This window comes from Drosophila simulans, chromosome X (genome assembly GCF_016746395.2).
Source record: "Drosophila simulans strain w501 chromosome X, Prin_Dsim_3.1, whole genome shotgun sequence".
Lineage (NCBI taxonomy): Eukaryota > Metazoa > Arthropoda > Insecta > Diptera > Drosophilidae > Drosophila > Drosophila simulans.
The window spans coordinates 7749160-7767668 of NC_052525.2; the positions used below are offsets into that span (position 1 = coordinate 7749160).

Consider the following 18509-nt stretch of genomic DNA (forward strand, 5'->3'; position numbering starts at 1 on the left):
CAGAGCCGCAAAAAAGGACTAAAAAAGCGTGGGTGGGTGGTATGGGTGGCATGGGAATAAAGAAACGCACATGCGTGTGTGTGTGTGCTGGTGAGTGTCTGATTGCGGTGCCTGCAATTGCGCATGTGCTGGACCACTCTATACCCTGCACAATCCCCAAAAGGACCCCTCCATCATAAGACATATGCTCGCAAATATACAGCTTTAACAAGGCGAAAAGCAACAGCAACAACAGCAACAACAACAACAATAATAACATTAACAATAGCCACAATTGTGCGTATCATTTGTGTTACTTTGTTGCATAACCATAACCCCATTGGGAGAAATCCCACGGAATACGGAATATCCATTCAAGCTGCCTTCACATCCTTCTTCATCCTTCAAAAATAACCGCCCCGCCCCCCTTTTTCGCCACTTATTAGCTGCCTCTGTCTATGTGTGTGTGTGTGTGAGAGTGTGTGTGAGTGTGTTTAGGTATGTAGGTATGTGTGTGCATCATTTAAAACAATATCCAAAGATTTGTTTCGCCATTTATATGTCAAAAATGACAAGTCAAGTGCTTTGTTCTTGTTCTCGCCTTTCTGCCTTCTCCTCCTTCCCCCGCTTCGCTTTCCTCCCTCTCCCTTTTGTGCCGCATCCTTCTCTTGTCTCTGTTTTCTTTCCACTTTTTCCAGCGATTTTTTTTCGCTTTCGTTTCTGGTTTTTGTTCTTGGCTTTGTCATTAGCAGTCAAGCGCAAAGAAGCGGAGCGAATGGAGAATTTATAGCGAGATCACAGGGAATTTGTGATGCTCTTTTTTTTGGGGGGAAAAGTGTTGGTAAACGACCCAATTGAGCTAGATAATTTCCATGTTTTGCAACAATACCAGGTGCAGCTAGCTTACCTAATATATACATATGGATCATGCTTACTGTTTACCTCTTTAGGGAACAGCTAACTGCTTGTAAACCAATTGAATGCTCCTTGCTAAGTGTTGGTAAATGACATAATTGTCAATTTTGACAAGCGAACTTTAGGGAAATTTATTTTTTGAGTCGAGTTTTCTGAAGACCGCCGAAATAAAGTTTTATTGGCTGTCAATGGTTTATTACGTTGGCCTTGTCTTTATTTATAAGACATTCCGGTGGTTCAGTCAACCCATAAAGGTATGCTATCGTGAAATTAGTTTTTCTTTTTACCGAAACTTTCTATATATATATAAATATTTTCTTGGCCATCGAATCACGCTCGACTGAATTTCGGTGCAGTTTTCATGGCATTTCCCAGAGCAAAAGGCAAAGAACAACAACAAAAAAAATGAAAATAGAAAAGCAGAAGAGACAATGAACGACAGAATGAAGGATGGGGTGTAGGGAGAGGGAAAAAGGGAAAAACTTGTCGCCTAGACTCTGTGCATGTGTGTGTGAGTGTGTGTGTGTGTTGTACTTGCCATGTGTCTATGTGTGAAATGAGCTTCAAGTACAACAACAAGAACAACTGACAAGGACGCTCATATGAAAACAAACGCATAATTTAAGCGTAATTGCTGTCATTTTTCATTCGAGTGCGACAAAGTGCTGGCCAGGGGGGCGTGGCGGGCGGTGGTGGGCGGTCCAGGGGGTGGAGCGGTACTGCCACATCTGCTGTTGCTACTGCTGCTGCTCAAGTGCCCCAGTTTGTCTATGTCGCCAGTTGCCCCCGTCAGTCCACGACTTCATGCACCCCCACGTTGCATGGTAAACAAAAGTTGGGATCATAATAGTAGTAATGTTGCAGCGTTTACCAAAATGCATGTGTGTTTTCTAAATGTTACTGCAACTAAGAAATTAGTTGCTGCAACAAATGCCTGCACTTTTAAATCACTTAAATCAAGCATATTGCTTTTTAACTGCATTTATCCTTTTAGCCGGCAGTCGTTGCTCATCTGATTAATCGCCACTATATTTTCGCCCTGCGGTGTAGTTCGCTGAGCTTTTTGCCTGCACGGATGTTTGATGGCTCCTGCATCCGGCGTTGAAGCGCCAATAATTATGAAGCTTAGTTTAGATTCTCGTTTCGTTCCCTTTTTGCAGACACATTTTCCAGGTTTTTCCTTTGGCTTTATTTTTTTCTTTCTGCGCTTTGCTTTTTTGCCATTGCATCCTGGCAAACGTTGGCAGTTCATCAATTGACCTGACTTTTTGCCACGTTAATCCGCAGCAATATATATATATACATATATATATGCATGTTTGTTTAAAAGCCAGACGAGCGGAACACGGAAAAGGCGTGAAATATGAGGCTGGAGCAGTCGCAAGCATCGATGGAAATGGAAATGGGAATGGAAATGCTGGCCACTGGTTATTCCTGCCATTTGCCCATTTGGCCATCTACCCATTTGGCCACCTACCCATTTGGCCATTTTGCTCCACCAGATGCAGCGTCGAGTTGTCTTCCTGTTTATTCGCCGCTTTGTGTGCGCCTGCTTTTGGCCCTTTTAGCACCTGGCCCAGGACATTCCGCCTTTGTGTGTCCTTTTTGGCCGTTTGCCAGCTCAACTCGAGTTCACTTCCAGTTGAGTGTTTTGCCTGTCGCCTCTTGTTGGTGTTACACAGCGACAAATCAGTTTCAAATTCGTTTAGTATTCAACGCGTGTAGTGTTGGTAAACTGCATGTGATGCACGCATTGTGTTTCTTCCTTTTAAATGCATACATGTCCGCCAATTAAGCGGTATTTGTTTGTCCTTATTAACGTTTTAATTTAATCGAGCGTTTTTTTCCAACTGTCTTTTTCACTGCCAAATTACTAATTGCACAATGGAAGAGAGCAACATTTTTTTCTTCCTGTGGCTTTTTGTGGTTGCTATTGCTATTGTCGACATGCGCTTGCAACAATGGTTGTTTCTGCCACACTGCCACGCCCACAGCAACGCCTGCTTATTCACTTTTGTGACCCAATAAAGTCGAATTATTCCTTTTTCCATTCGCTTTTTCACTTTTGTTTTGTAATTAGGCACTCTTCTGCAGATCTGTGCGTTTATTTCTATATATAACTAAATATACATATATTTTTGCACATTTATATTTATCTCAACTGGCAGTTATTTATTTATATATTTTGTTCTTCTCTTTGTTTTTTTTTTATTACTATTATTACTATTATTTGGTCGAGGACCCAGGTTTAAATGCTTCTCAAGTGCTTTTAGCCAATTTTTGGTTTGCATTTTCTGGCTTGCTGGCATCATTGTCGCTGCTCTCTTTGTGTCGCTTTCATTTTGGGGTTTTGTGCGAAACGAACTTGGAGCATATTTAAATTGCCATGGATGTGGCAGAGGATGCATTTGTGCGCCGACTGTGCGAATTAAATGCGACAGCCAATGAATTATTCTAAGGATTCATGCCAACGCCAGGTGAGACTGAGGCGAACTGAGGGGAATTTTTTTGTAAATAATTTATTAGCCCAGGGAAGCATTCCTGGCTCGTCGTCACTGAATGCCACTTAAATTGTCATGGTCCTGGGCAAAAGCATTTCCATTTCCATGCTGATCTTATTTAAGGACATCAGCCAGCTTTACTATGCTATTTTTAGTGAAATTGCTACGTTCAGTTCACTTTGGCCATGGAATGCTGTCAATTTGTTAATTAATTGATAAATGCTTGGAGTATTTTCGAGCGTACAGTGCCTGCCATGAACATAGGCCTAAATGCACAGATATTATGGCTCAATGCAAAAGTGACTGTCAAACTGTGGGCTAATCAGAGCCACCACCTACAAATACCGCCTAAAAACACCCACTAACTGGCCTGCTGCCTACTGATTACACGCTCGAGGGCGTTGGCATTGGGTGGTTCAAGGATATGTGGGCATGGGTATTGCCTGAGGCTGCTTGGAGCCAGGAACTAGCAGCTGGGGATGGAGCATGGAGCATGGGGAGTGGGAAGTGGGGAGTCCCCCGCAATTGCCGCATGAGCATAATTTGTTGTAATTAACATAACGAGCCAGCCCAAGCAATAATGGCCAAAACTTCCCACACTCGCACACTCGCAGAAGTGTGGGTATTTGAACTGAAGTTGGATTGTTTGCTCTGCCAGGCTGGCTGTGTTGCCTTTGTCCTTCATCCTTTTGTGTAATTAATTTGATTTTTTTCGTTTTGTTTTCAGTAGTAGTAGAAACACACACACCCACACCCACATTCGCCCACATGCCGTGGCATAAATAAGTTGTTCTCTGCTATTTAGGCAGCATTTATGAAAATGACTTTATGTTAGACATTTGCGAAAGACTTTGTAAATATTTCGTGAGCGAAGGGATCGCTTGGCATTAAGCATACGCCGTGTGTGTCAAAAAAGGGATGTAATTATTAAACATTTATAAGCTAAGCATACATAAAATGTTTTCAGCTTGAATCGTTTAGCATTAAGTATTTTATTTAATCGTGCATTCCAAAGAGTTGCCTAAGAAACTGTTAACTGGCTAAGCATTAAGTATACGCCCAGTGGCTAAGGGACAAAGCATTTTACGATAATGATCCTTAAACAATATTCCATTAATTAATTAAAGCACACACCATACTTTGTCGTTGCAGCAACAAGTTGTCGAACTATCGGGCTATGTCATCATACTCGTCGAAAATGTGGAGGGTAAAATTAAACTATACGGCTCACCGCCCGATCGCGATAATCTGGAAGTGGGCGATGAGATACTCGAGGTCAATGGCCTGACCCTGGAGAATATATCGCGCACGGAGGTCATTCGCCACATACACGACGTACGGCTACCCCCTTCCCCATTGTGGTCCACATCCTGAGCATTCCTAATTAATTTCTATATTCGTTTCTTCTTTTCGATCCGCTCGACTCGGCCGCAGTGCATCAAATCCTGCACCATTTGTCTGCGTGTGCGAAAGAAGAATGATTCACGACTGGGTAAGTTCTCGACTCTAAAGTACTAATTAAATCTAACAAAATAAATTAAAAAATATTAATTAAAGTTCTGAAGAACTTTGTATTTATATTTTTTGATATTTCGTCAAATGTTCTGATAATTTACAACATTTAATTAGAGAAATGTTTGCGAAAAGTTTGACACTCACAATTAAGTAAAAGCCGCTAATCAATTTAATTACAATGGCTGCCAAACCTCTAATCGCACGATCACCTGTGCAGTTGGAGAGCCACTGCAGCCCAGTTAGAGAAACAAGTTGAAGCTAACTGTATTTGTATACCAACGCGAATGAAGATGAACATAAGTTGGCCAAAATTAACTTGGCTTAACTTTATTTGATTTATGTGTTAAGTGCCTTTTAAACGATGTAAATAGCTAACATATTTCGCACTCTTACTATTTAGAATGTACATCTTACATGTACGTGTACATGCAGACATCAATATGTAGACTGGATCACAATCCTTCATATATGTACATACGTATTGCATTTGTGCATTTAAATGGATATTCTAACATATATGTATATGTATGTATTTTATATGTTTGCAAAAACTCACTACCGCGATAACTTAATAACTCTCATTATTATTATTATTTTGAAAATGTAAAACAGCTGTTCAAATCATCAAAACAAATATTTAAGAGAGAGAGAGCACCAATTTTGCAAATCTAGCGAAAAAAAAAGAGAAAAACAAGACTGTTTCAAATTGCCTCTTTTTTTTGTTTTGAAGCATAACATTTGAGAAGAGAAAATTTTAAGCGTCTTGTTTCTCTCTTTATTTCTTAGATCAATTTTCGAGCATTAAGTAAAAATAACGGTTCACCGCCAGTGCTGTCCAATCAGCTCTTTAGTCATATTTTTGTGAATTGTCGCTGGTCTCTCGTCAGCGACAGAAACAGCTATTTTCTAGACAAAAGCTCTCGCGATCCGCTCTCTCATTCTTTTCAGCTGGGCTTTGGGCTTTTGCGGCTTGGCAATGGAGACGCGTCAGTTTCAGTTGCGAGGCGACCGTCGACGTTTCCGTAGCGTCAGCGCCGCAGTGTCGCCGCTTTGACCGTATTGCCCACACGTATCGCCGTCTCGCTCCCACCGGCGGACTGCGTTCTCGTTTTCGGTGTTCAGCGTTCGGTGTTCGGTTATCCGCCTTTTGTTTTGAAGTGCGCGCACGCGTTGGCGTCTCGTTTTTGGTACGTGGTTTGCAATCGTTTCGTTTTTTTTTCGGTGTAACAAATTTGGTTTGTTGTTGTTTTATTGTGGTGCAGCAGCAGCAGCAGCAGCGGCAGAAAAAGCAGCAGCAGCGCAGCAGGGTGAGTGGCCAGTGGCTCTCAAACTGGGCAAACTATCTATGGCAGAGTCATGAATCAACATTGTTAGTGTTTAGTTTGGCATACCTGGCCACAGACACACACACATATGTACAGCCGCATAAACACATACATATATACGGGTTTCTATGTACCAATGGATACAACAGTCGAACCTGCATGCCTTTGATTACACCGTTAAAAAAAAGTATATATAGTAAATCAATGCTGTGGCATCTAATATTAGCAAACAAAAGTTGCACAGCTCGTTTTCTCTCAGTGTATACACACTCGGAATGTTTGCAATGATTTTTTAGAAGATATTTCTTGACATGTGAACAATTTGTATGGTCTATTTGTAATAGAAACCGATGCTAACTTTGAAATTGCGTACTTTTTGCAAGTGCCGTTATTTGACTGGAGTTTAATAAATCAATTTTCGCACAGAAACTTGGTATTTGCATTGCCTTGTTTATTTTTTGAGGTATTTATTTGTTTGCGATTTGTCATTTCAAAAAAGCCAAAACGTCCACACTTTACAGTAAAAGGAAATAAAGATTTGTAGATGAGCTAAAGACAATTTTTTTATTATAGAAAACCCTCAAGATATTTGAATCCCATTGGCATCTCTTCGGTGTAAAACCCAATAGGGAATAAAAGAACGAGAGTACAGGAAGTTGGAGTTCTGGAGGTTTGACTGTATCCGTAAACAACGGCTGTACAATTCCGTTTCGAATCACGGAAAGTTTTTTGTCGCTTCATTATTATGGGCAAAACTTCAGTTTAACCCATTAACACGGCGATGAGTGCGGTGTTTGCTCTTATTATACTCGCTTATTGCGATTTTTTCCAGCTTTTTTACTGATTTTTTTTTTGTTTTTTCTCATTTTTGTGGTGTTTTGTGGGCGTGAGAGTGCAAAAAGTGAGGGCCGACACATGTAGATACAGATACGAAATCCCCCATTGACCATCAAAGTGGCCAACAAAAAGCATTTCGAAATGGAAATGGTGGGAGTTATAAGACCTCTCGTTCTCCCCATTTTCCTCTCTCTTTTTGCAGCCTCCTCAACTGTTTTTTTTTTTTTTTGTTGTTTGCCTCCCACCGAATTCAACCAACTGGAAATTACTGCAAAATAGACAAGGAGGAAGCGAGACAGGGCGCTGCGAAGAGCGCGGAGCGCAACAGAGACGGGCTATAGAAATAAAAGCTGCTTACAGTTTGGCCTGCGTTGTGGGCCACGTGTTGTTGTTGCCATAAAAAGCGGCTAAACAAGAAACAACAACACACACAGCGCACACAAACAAACAGCCAAGCGGACGGCAAAGAAAACTAACCTCAAAACGAAACAAGTTTTGTCGAAAGTGGAAATCAACTGTCAAAAACATAAAATAAAAAATATACATAAAGTGGCAAAAAAAAAAGAAGAAAATAAACACATTTTATGGGACCCACATACCAAAAGTAGCATTCATTATGCACTCATTAAGTGGAATTACCAAGACAGATTTTCGGATGCAAATGAATGGCTAACCGGCAGGAAAGTTCTGAGAAAACCAGCGAGGCAAAGTAGTTCAGTTGCTTAAAAATATAATAAAATGTTTACAAATGAGTTTTAAGACCAATAATATAAAATAACTAATAACTAATGAAATCAATTGGCTTCATATCTACGAATTCTGATTGAAACAACCTTTAAAATTGGTCATTTTAAGACTTTCTCAAACCAAGTGAATTACACTTAGACAGCAGAATCGATAAAATCAAATAAAATTAGTGTGGATTTGGAAATAAATTTATAATTTTCCCAGGCACGACGACCGTCGGTCAATTTATCCTCCATATATGTTTGTATATACGTATGTATGTAAGTAGCTCGCAAGACAAATCCAATTACGGGTTGAAAGTAAACTGAAATTACGGCACAAAAGCAACATTATTGTGCGGATACTAAATCAATCAGATGCTGACCCATTTCGAGCGCACACATTGCTGAATCCGCAGCCAATTGAATTACAGTTTTGGCTGCACTGGGCCGCATTCCAAGGGGCGTATACGCAACCCAGAATAAGGCACCACCCCCCTTCCCCCTCCGGCCGACGATGCTCCATTGATAAGGTGGCAATCAGTTGCAGTCTCCTCGAAACCGCTTTTATTTTTGGGTCAACTGCAACAGAGCCCAAAGAATTTCCAGTTTGCAACGGCGGCTAACACACGAAAAAAATACAAATACCAAAAGGAAAGGGGGAAGGGTGGTGGTGGGGGGTGGGGGGGTTTTGAAAAGCACTAAAACACCAAATACATTCCTAAGCAATGTATTTCTTGTTCAAAGCGAAATCAATGGGAGTTCGCCGGCAGAGGAAGCGAGGTGCGAAGCTGGAAAAAAAACTTCAAACTAAAAACTATGGCCAAAGTTTTCAATGTTCGTCTATGGGCTCGCCTGCAGGTGCAAGCAGGATGGCCTGCGATTGGGTGAAAGAGAGAGAGAGAGAGAGGGAGAGGGAGAGGGAGAGGAAGAGGGTGAACAGCATCCAAAATCCGGTAACGCAAGTTTCTTGGCTCCAAAAAAGCACTGGAAGAAATGAAAAGAGTGCCATCTAACTATTGGAATGCAAAACGAAGAGGCGAGAGAGCAGCGCACAATTTGATTATAATTAAAGTAAGAATGAATTGAAAGGTCAACCACAATGAAAGTCATTAAAAGAACACTGAAATCAGGTTGTTACAAATAAAACCAATTGTGTGTCAAGTTGGAAAACTGCACGTTTCAATGTCCTCTCGATAAAGTTAATTGAGCAATTAATATTGTATATTTACTTATTTAATATTTCACATTGTGAGCGAATGAGCCGCACAATAAAGTGAATAGCGAAAACGATTAAAGAGGTAAACAATTTACTGTATGTAATGTCAACATCAAAATCATCAACATGCTGCTTAACAAAACAAAGAAAGCTCACCAATTTCCCGCCTAATATTCCAGTTAATTCCTGGAATTTTTGCAGTTAGTTGGGCCAGAGTTGCATTTTATTTTCCAGTGTAACTGCTGACTCAATTGTGTGAGTAAGTCTTTAAGTTTTACACGCGGCCAACGTCGACTGAAGCTGAAGCTGAATCTGAATCTCAATCTGAAGCGATACAATTGAGCGCGCTCAGATGCGCTGGGTGGCGATGAGCAGGGGCGTAAGGGGGCGGTCTGTGGGGTTGGTTGGAAAAGGTACGAGATGGCCATGTGCTGCGATGTGTAAAAGTCATTGCCTCAGGCGAGCGAGCGAGAGGGAGAGCGGACACAAGGGCGAGATGGCGATAGCGAGGGGAGAGCCCAAATTGTTTTCCAACTTGGCCATGGAATTGCATTGAGATGCTAGTACACTGAGCGAATCATATGGGAATTGGAATTGGAATAAGATTGAGAGAGGAAAACATATATTTTATAATATTATTTTTAATTCTAATAGATACTGAATCCAGAATGTCTTGGTTTCCAACTCAAATTAGACACAAAAGAACCCCTGTTTTTTGCGAGTGTATTATCTGCAAGGATGCAGCCGAATTGGGGGCGCGGATCGCGGGCTGCACACGGATGTGGCCATGGCTATGCTCGCATGACTTCGACTTGGGTCGACCTCCGTGGCCACAGGAATGAGGAGGCCCAGTGGTCCATCTAATGTGGTGCCAGTGAATTCCGATTATTCGATTATTCGATCGACTCGCATGCCCTTGCTACCCCAACTGCCTGCCACTGCTGGCATTTGGATGCACATACACATATGTAGGTGTATTTTAATTCCACCTGTATTCATTTACCCCCTAACGAGTTTAATCGGAATAATTGATTCCTGGCATTCTCAGTGCGAAGCAAACAAAGTGCACAGTAAATGCAAAGGAAATCGCACTGATTTGGTTGTACAATAAACAATGAGAATGCGGAGCAAACAATGTCGTTTTTTTTTTTAATTTAGATATCTGACTTCCATTTGTGTAACCTTATATGTAGGTAATTCTTATTGGAACAAACTACCTCTGACTGAAGACAACCCAACTCTATAGCTTTTCAATTTTCAAATATCCATATTCATGCTGTTCATTTCGCTATGATCATTTTCCTTGGCATGACAGCCAAGTGCCACGCCCACTTATTCATCACATTTCTGGTTCTTTTTATCTGCTGCATTTGCAGCTGCATATGTTGTCTTGTTTCGTTTTCTTTTTCCCCGCATCTGTTTCGGTTTCTGTTTCTGTTTTTGTTTGCCGTTCTGCGTTCTTTTTTGTGTTCACCTGAACACATTTTCTTGCTCCACCGTTCACCGTTGCACTTACATACAGCGTTTTCCCCATCGCGAAGGGCATTATCTAATAACAAAAAAAAAAAGAAAAGAAAAGAAGAAAAGAGCGAAGAAAGGTTGAGTGAAGAATCGCTTTGTGCCGTTCCGTTCTTCTGCGGCATCGGAATGCTTGATTTCTTGGGTGCCGTTGTCGATTCTTTGGATTCTTCAGCGCTTTACCGTTAGCTTCTCTAATTGGTTATGCGCAGATAATTCCCTAATGCCAATTCATTCGATATAAATTATGTACAAATGCAGCCAGTCAGCGTGGCTCGCAGTGATTTGCCAATTTAGATACATACCATATATGCATATGCATATCTATAAACCCAGTTTGTATGATTAAATTATGGCGTTTTAAATGGAATGAAATACATACTATGTATATAGATGTTATCCTAGGCTGTGTTTCCACTTTCATAAAGCAGCTCCATTCTTTTCGGATCTGTTTCTAATCTCGAAAAGATCGTACTCGTTGTCAGGCGAAGCGAAACCCTGCACGCAACAGCAAAACAGCGCGGAATTAAATTATTTCAGTAAGTGATTTCGGAGGAGGGAGGGGGGCGTGGCCGATCGGTGGGGCAGCTGAGGCAGGCGGGGATTCTGGAGCTAATTGCAATTTGAAGTCGTCACAAAGAAAACGCCGTGTGTGGGGCAATCAAGCGCGCAAATAAGCAAACAAACGTGAGACAATGCGCACCTGAGACACTACAAAAAAAAAAAAAAAATGAAGAAATTGAAAAACATAAAAAAGAACAACGAAACACTACAGCGAGTACACATAACGAGAATATGACCCTGAGATGATGATTGTCGTCAGCTCATCGCATGTCAAGTGGAGCTTTAATTGAATTCTGTTAGCAGAAAATTATTTTCAATTCCGGTTTCGCAAAATGCCATTTAACTCTAAAATTAATTTCATCTTAAAGCAAGGGAATGCTTAAAACAAATTGAATATTCATCGATTAGAAAAGAGAATTATTTTCTTTTACTTGAGTTAATGCTTTTTTAAATATGAATTACATTAATTGGTTTCATATTCCGAATAAAGATGAAAATATCACTTAAGTTTCCACTTGGCTTTCGCTTTCAATTACTTTTATAATCAGGTTGCGAGTACCTGGTAAGAAAAAGGTAAACAATGCGACCGTCCATCAGCCGTAATCAACCCCGCCCCGCCCCGCTCCGCTGTCTTTACCCCTTTGGCCCCGCAATTAAACAATTTTCATGTTTACCCAGAAATCCCAATGAGTGGGAAAGAAATATGGAGCACAACACGAAAAAAGTGTGCGATAAGCGATAAAGCAACGGCGGCCCATGCGGCGTATGAGTAATGTTTAAATATGCCCAAAGGGGCTTCTTCGCTTTAAGGGGGGATGTTGGATGTTGGGGCTATACAATACAAAAAAGTAATTGAGTAAGGTGCTCACACTCATTCAACCCGTGATTGGCTATATCAAATCTGCTTTGACACCAATTGATATGCATGGCTTTTATTTACCAAACAATTGAGTTGAAAAAAAAACGCTTTTGTGGACTTCCCCCCGTTTGACAGATTTATATTCGGGTAACAGGAAAAGTAATTTGACTTATGGTCGTCACATTCAGTTAATTATCTAGCAAGATTCTCGACGAACGTTTGTAACTGTTTGACTAATCGCAATGGGGATCAAGGTTTCTGTTGAGTTTCGAGAATTGTAACTTTTCGTTTGTATTATTTTCAACTTGATATTGATTACTTTTCGCAAAGTTTTGGCAATGCAAGCATCTAAGATTTTAATTGCTTGACTTTTTGTGAGCTCAATGAAGCTGGGTTCGGAAAAATCGAATTTTTGAAATTTAAAAGCTGGAATCGTTTGCCCATTTTTTGCCCATGTTTGCCCACCAATTAGTTTTTTTTGCCCACGTCCAGTTTTTGAGATATGAATTTTCGAACAAGTTCGAAAATTTTCGAAGATCAAAAATTTCACTTTTTTCAAAATTTTTTTTTTTTAATCGCAATAACTTCGTTTGCCCACGTTTGCCCACCCTTCAGAATTTTGAAAAAATTTATACTTTAGAAAATATAAGACATTCAAGTTTACCTCGGTCTACTTTGCCCAACCTTTAAAATTGGTTTATTTCGTTTGCCCACCCTTTAAAATTACATTTTAACGTTTGCCCACCCTTCGAAATTAGTTTTTTTCGTTTGCCCACTCTTAAAAATAAAAAATTCCGATTGCCCACCTCTTAAAACTAAATAATTTCGTTTGCCCATCCTTTAAAATTAAATTTTAACGTTTGCCCACCTTTTAAAATTACATTTTAACGTTTGCCCACCCTTCGAAATTAGTTTTTTTCGTTTGCCCACTCTTAAAAATAAAAAATTCCGATTGCCCACCTCTTAAAACTAAAAAATTTCGATTGCCCACCTCTTAAAACTAAATAATTTCGTTTGCCCATCCTTTAAAATTAGTTTATTTCGTTTGCCCACCTTTTAAAATTACATTTTAACGTTTGCCCACCCTTCGAAATTAGTTTTTTTCGTTTGTCCACTCTTAAAAATAAAAAATTTCGATTGCCCACCTCTTAAAACTAAATAATTTCGTTTGCCCACCCTTTAAAATTTGTTTATAATGTTTGCCCATCGTTTAAACTTAGTTTTTTCATTAGCCCACCTCTTTAAAATATATATTTTCAGTTAAAAACGTTTGCCCACCCCTTAAAAATGGTTTTTTCGATTTTCCACCTATAAAACCAAATTTTTACATATGTATGTAATAATATGTATTACATAACATATATGTATGTACATAAATATATATGTATATATACAAAAAAAACTATATATATGTATGTTCATCAACACTTGCATGAAATTTATCAATGATTAAGAAAAATTGATAATTGATCCGCCGATCCTAAGATACATATGTAAATTGGCGCCACAACTTACAGTTATTACATACATATGTAAAAATTTGGTTTTATAGGTGGAAAATCGAAAAAACCATTTTTAAGGGGTGGGCAAACGTTTTTAACTGAAAATATATATTTTAAAGAGGTGGGCTAATGAAAAAACTAAGTTTAAACGATGGGCAAACATTATAAACAAATTTTAAAGGGTGGGCAAACGAAATTATTTAGTTTTAAGAGGTGGGCAATCGGAATTTTTTATTTTTAAGAGTGGGCAAACGAAATAAACTAATTTTGAAGGATGGGCAAACGAAATAATTTAGTTTTAAGAGGTGGGCAATCGGAATTTTTTATTTTTAAGAGTGGGCAAACGAAATAAACTAATTTTAAAGGATGGGCAAACGAAATAATTTAGTTTTAAGAGGTGGGCAATCGGAATTTTTTATTTTTAAGAGTGGGCAAACGAAATAAACTAATTTTGAAGGATGGGCAAACGAAATAATTTAGTTTTAAGAGGTGGGCAATCGAAATTTTTTATTTTTAAGAGTGGACAAACGAAAAAAACTAATTTCGAAGGGTGGGCAAACGTTAAAATGTAATTTTAAAAGGTGGGCAAACGAAATAAACTAATTTTAAAGGATGGGCAAACGAAATTATTTAGTTTTAAGAGGTGGGCAATCGAAATTTTTTAGTTTTAAGAGGTGGGCAATCGGAATTTTTTATTTTTAAGAGTGGGCAAACGAAAAAAACTAATTTCGAAGGGTGGGCAAACGTTAAAATGTAATTTTAAAAGGTGGGCAAACGTTAAAATTTAATTTTAAAGGATGGGCAAACGAAATTATTTAGTTTTAAGAGGTGGGCAATCGGAATTTTTTATTTTTAAGAGTGGGCAAACGAAAAAAACTAATTTCGAAGGGTGGGCAAACGTTAAAATGTAATTTTAAAGGGTGGGCAAACGAAATAAACCAATTTTAAAGGTTGGGCAAAGTAGACCGAGGTAAACTTGAATGTCTTATATTTTCTAAAGTATAAATTTTTTCAAAATTCTGAAGGGTGGGCAAACGTGGGCAAACGATGTTATTGCGATTTAAAAATTGAAAAAAGTGAAATTTTTGATCTTCGAAAATTTTCGAAAATTTCAAAATTCTAAAGGGTGGGCAAACGTGGGCAAACGAAGTTATTGCGATTAAAAAAAAAAAATTTTGAAAAAAGTGAAATTTTTGATCTTCGAAAATTTTCGAACTTGTTCGAAAATTCATATCTCAAAAACTGGACGTGGGCAAAAAAAACTAATTGGTGGGCAAACATGGGCAAAAAATGGGCAAACGATTCCAGCTTTTAAATTTCAAAAATTCGATTTTTCCGAACCCAGCTTCTTTGAGCTCTTTTTGTGGATACACGCCGCCCTGCTGTTTGCCTTCAGTCTTTGATGGAGCCTGCCAGTGGTCAGGTGGTCTTGGCCATGGATTCTCCAGATCAGACGGATTTTTCAGATTCCCCAGTCGCTGGCAGTTCGGTGAAGAAGAAGATGGCTTCCAATGCCGGCGACGGGTAATCCAATACTCGATTGTGCGGTTGCATAACCCGTGTGCACATGATTCGTAGATAAAAGACGGAGACAAATAATAACAATTCGCACACTTCGATAACCGAGCGCACCTGTATCTTTGTATCTCTGTATCTTTCTATCTTTGTATCTTTGTATCTCTGTATCCGTGTGTCGCTGTATCGATGTGTTTTTCTCTCGGAGATAATGTGTTATAAAACGAAATCTTCTTCTATTAACCAAACGGGTTTCGTTTCGCTCACATCAAAAAACAAAAAGAAGCGATTTAAGCCGCAAAACAGCCAACAAAGAAGGCCAAAATATAATCATAATAATTACATATATCATATTTTATATATGTGTGTGTTCGCTCTGCAAAAGAATTCTGTGCAATTAAGTTGGCAAGTTCTCTCATTAAAATATTTAAAATCAACATATTTGCATTATAATGTTAATCATTTAATGGCCAATTAGTATGTTTGCCACAAAAGTGTGACTTTTCCACTCGCCGATTCGACATATTGTATACCCTGTTTTTCTGTACACTACACAATACAATTCAGTGGCAATTAAATTTTGATTGCAAAATGCACAAATAAATTCGTTCGAGCGACGAGCGACCATTGTTATTATATTTTCATTATTTTTTCTGTATCTTTTGGCTATTTTCCTCGTTATTATTTTGCTGCTCACTCTTTCTGTGCTAAAGGCCAGGGCCAAAAGTAAGCAACAAAAGCTGAATTAAAAATCACATCAAATGGCAAACAGTTGGCTGTTTTGCCTGGCCTTCATTGGGAATTCAATAAACTTGTATAAGAAGTATGAGACTTTGCTACTTGCTCACATAATACTCATTGTTATGTTTTTAAATAGCGAATTCCTCCATTCGATAGACAGATATTACAAAATTGTACAATGTTCGCTATTATGGTTAAATACACCACGAGCATCGGGATTTTACTGGTGGCTAGGCTGCTACGGCAAAAACACACATTCAATCCGCCGGAAAGTTTCGCATAGCTCGATTTGCGGTTTGTGCTCCCACTGCCAATTGAAATCCATCGATTCCACCGAGCGCTGATTCCGGCAATTCCACCTGCAGTTTGGAAAATCAGGAAGTTGGCTGGTACTTGTATGTACATCCATGTACATTCATATGTACATCCATGTATTGTTGCGAATGCCATCGTTTGCTGCATGTTGCAGGCACTTCTCGCGTGGTTTCTGCAATTTGAGTGCACTTTGGTTTATTGTTTATCGATTTGCTTGCGGGCAATTAAAGTCCCTTCTACTCCGCAACTTTTCATTGCGATCCAAGACGCCCAGATGCCAGTGCAGACCCATAGACCCATTAAACGGCGAGGTTTCCCCCATCACCTTGGCCCCTCGGTTACTCTTGGAATGTGTGAAGTGCCACACGAGCGGGGTAACAAGAGACGCGACAGAGAATGCAATACAACTCGACGTGGCAATACTCTATATAAACAAATTCCAATAATCAAACTTGCATCTGGCATACAATTTGTTTAATTACTTTATAGCAATAGTTTGAAGTTTTCTTTACTTAAGTTTCTTTGGGTAATGTATCTTTTAGTTTTCTCTTTGTGACACATCATAATTGAGGCGGTGATAAAGGTTTATTTACTTAATGGTGCAGCCAATAAAAGTTCATGTCCATATACTCGCATACTCGTTGCGAAAACATCTAAAAGTTAACAACTGTGCAACAAACAGCACTTTGTTGAAATAGCTGATGTTTATGCACTCTACGCAGCGACAAACACAAATGTGCAAAATGATAGTAAACGCACAATCCCCTCTTTTATTTGCGAATAAAGTGGAGACAAACTCTGGTCGAAATGACAGATGTGTACGCAGATCGGATTTAAATAATAAATATTATTTGCAAAGTGAATGAGTGACCACAAAGTAAATTATTTATCCGTTTTTTTCGAAACAGGAGGTAACTGTTCTTTTTTTTTTTAATCGATTTCAACTTCAATCAAAATGGTACGAATATGCAGGGTAAGAGTTCAGTTTAAACTCGTTAAACTGCCTGATAGATGGAGTATGCCCTTGTTTTACCCTCTCCTCTTTGGTCTCACCTGTCGTCTTCTCGGGCCGCAAGACCTATTAATGGTTAATTAAGGTTAATAATATTGCACAAACACTCAACACAACGGAGAGCAACGAGCTCAAAGAACAACAAATTGCGGACAATGGACAATGGTGGACAACGCAGAGTGGACAACGAACAGGGCACTACGGACGGACGACAAACGGACCGGACGGACAGTAATGGACACCTGTGATGACTACGTCAACAGCTTGCTACTCGATTACGAGCATTTGCATGTGTCAATGGGGCGGCGTTCGATGTTCGGTGTTGGGTGTTGGGTGTCCGCCCTTTGACAACAGCCCCTCAACCAACCAGCACCCAAAATCCCACCCTTTTCTCTATTTTTTTTTTCCTTTTTTTTTTTTTTTCTTCTCCGGACGGACATGAACTCAATCGGAATCGCAATCGCAATTGCCCGGACTTGAAGAGGCGCTCGACTGACACGGCATGTCAAGACTTATGAGAGGAATGCCGAAAGGGGCGGTGTCGCGGAAATGAATGACACAAGCGAACGGCGCACACATGGACACCCGCTTACATCCACACACAGACACACACACACACACGCGCAGCAATACCAACACACGGACAGAGACACGCACAGGGTCACACAAACACACATGCAAACATATACTCTCTCGCGCGCACAAATGAGATTAAAAGTCAGAAACTTGGAGCTCGGAAAACGCACGGTAGTTGCTCCAACTCGCAAAAACGCCCCCGCACCAACCCTTCGTCTACATGCAGCAAAAATCCGATACACTGCTCGAAAAGATTTCAAAATTAAAATTACATTTCTGTTTAGTTAGTGCTAGATGCTTTTATTTTGGTTACTTTACTTTGAGGATTGTTTAAAGTTGAATCTTTCATCTATCGACTTATGTGGGTCTGGATTTATTCCAAGTGTAGGAAGAGTGAGGGGGCGGTAGGTTCAACGACATGTAGCGACATCGAGGCTGACAACGCGGCGCCTAATTGGATCTGGCTCGAGCGCTCCACTTTTGCCCGGGCACGCCTGCGGGGTATCAGGGCGGGAGACGGGTCTTGGGGGATGCGCCCTTTGGATCGAGGACGTCTTTAGCCCCATACGTACCCCATACCCAGCTGCCTGTAAAGCCCACCGCTTTTCGACGCAATCAACAGCCGAAAACGCAAGGGCAGCGAAATGAAATTAAAGCCGAGGTCATGGGGTGGGGGTTGCTTAGTGGGCGGATTGGGCTTGCTTTTTTGCGAAGGGAGTGCAGCCGAAAAGCAATAAAAGTGACAAGAAAAGTTGAGACGCTGAGTGGGCGACGAAGAAGGATAAGGACAAGGAGAAAGTGGATTTGGCGAACAGGGCGAACAGTGGGGTAGTCGTTACTGTCAGCAACCAGCAAATTTTTGGCAAAACTTTTGGCCACCTCCATCTTCCT

General features: G+C 39.9%; 1 protein-coding gene across 8 annotated transcripts in view; it reads left to right on the forward strand.

The window, feature by feature from the left end:
- The window catches only part of LOC6725430 (MAGUK p55 subfamily member 7), a 61365-nt gene that overhangs the window by 6244 nt on the left and 36612 nt on the right, over positions 1–18509 (forward strand). For all 8 annotated transcript variants that reach the window (XM_039296708.2, XM_039296714.2, XM_039296703.2 and 5 more), the window contains exons 3-4: positions 4548–4730; positions 4830–4887. In XM_039296708.2, coding sequence (XP_039152642.1) covers positions 4548–4730; positions 4830–4887 — 241 coding nt within the window. The remainder of the gene's footprint in view (positions 1–4547; positions 4731–4829; positions 4888–18509) is intronic.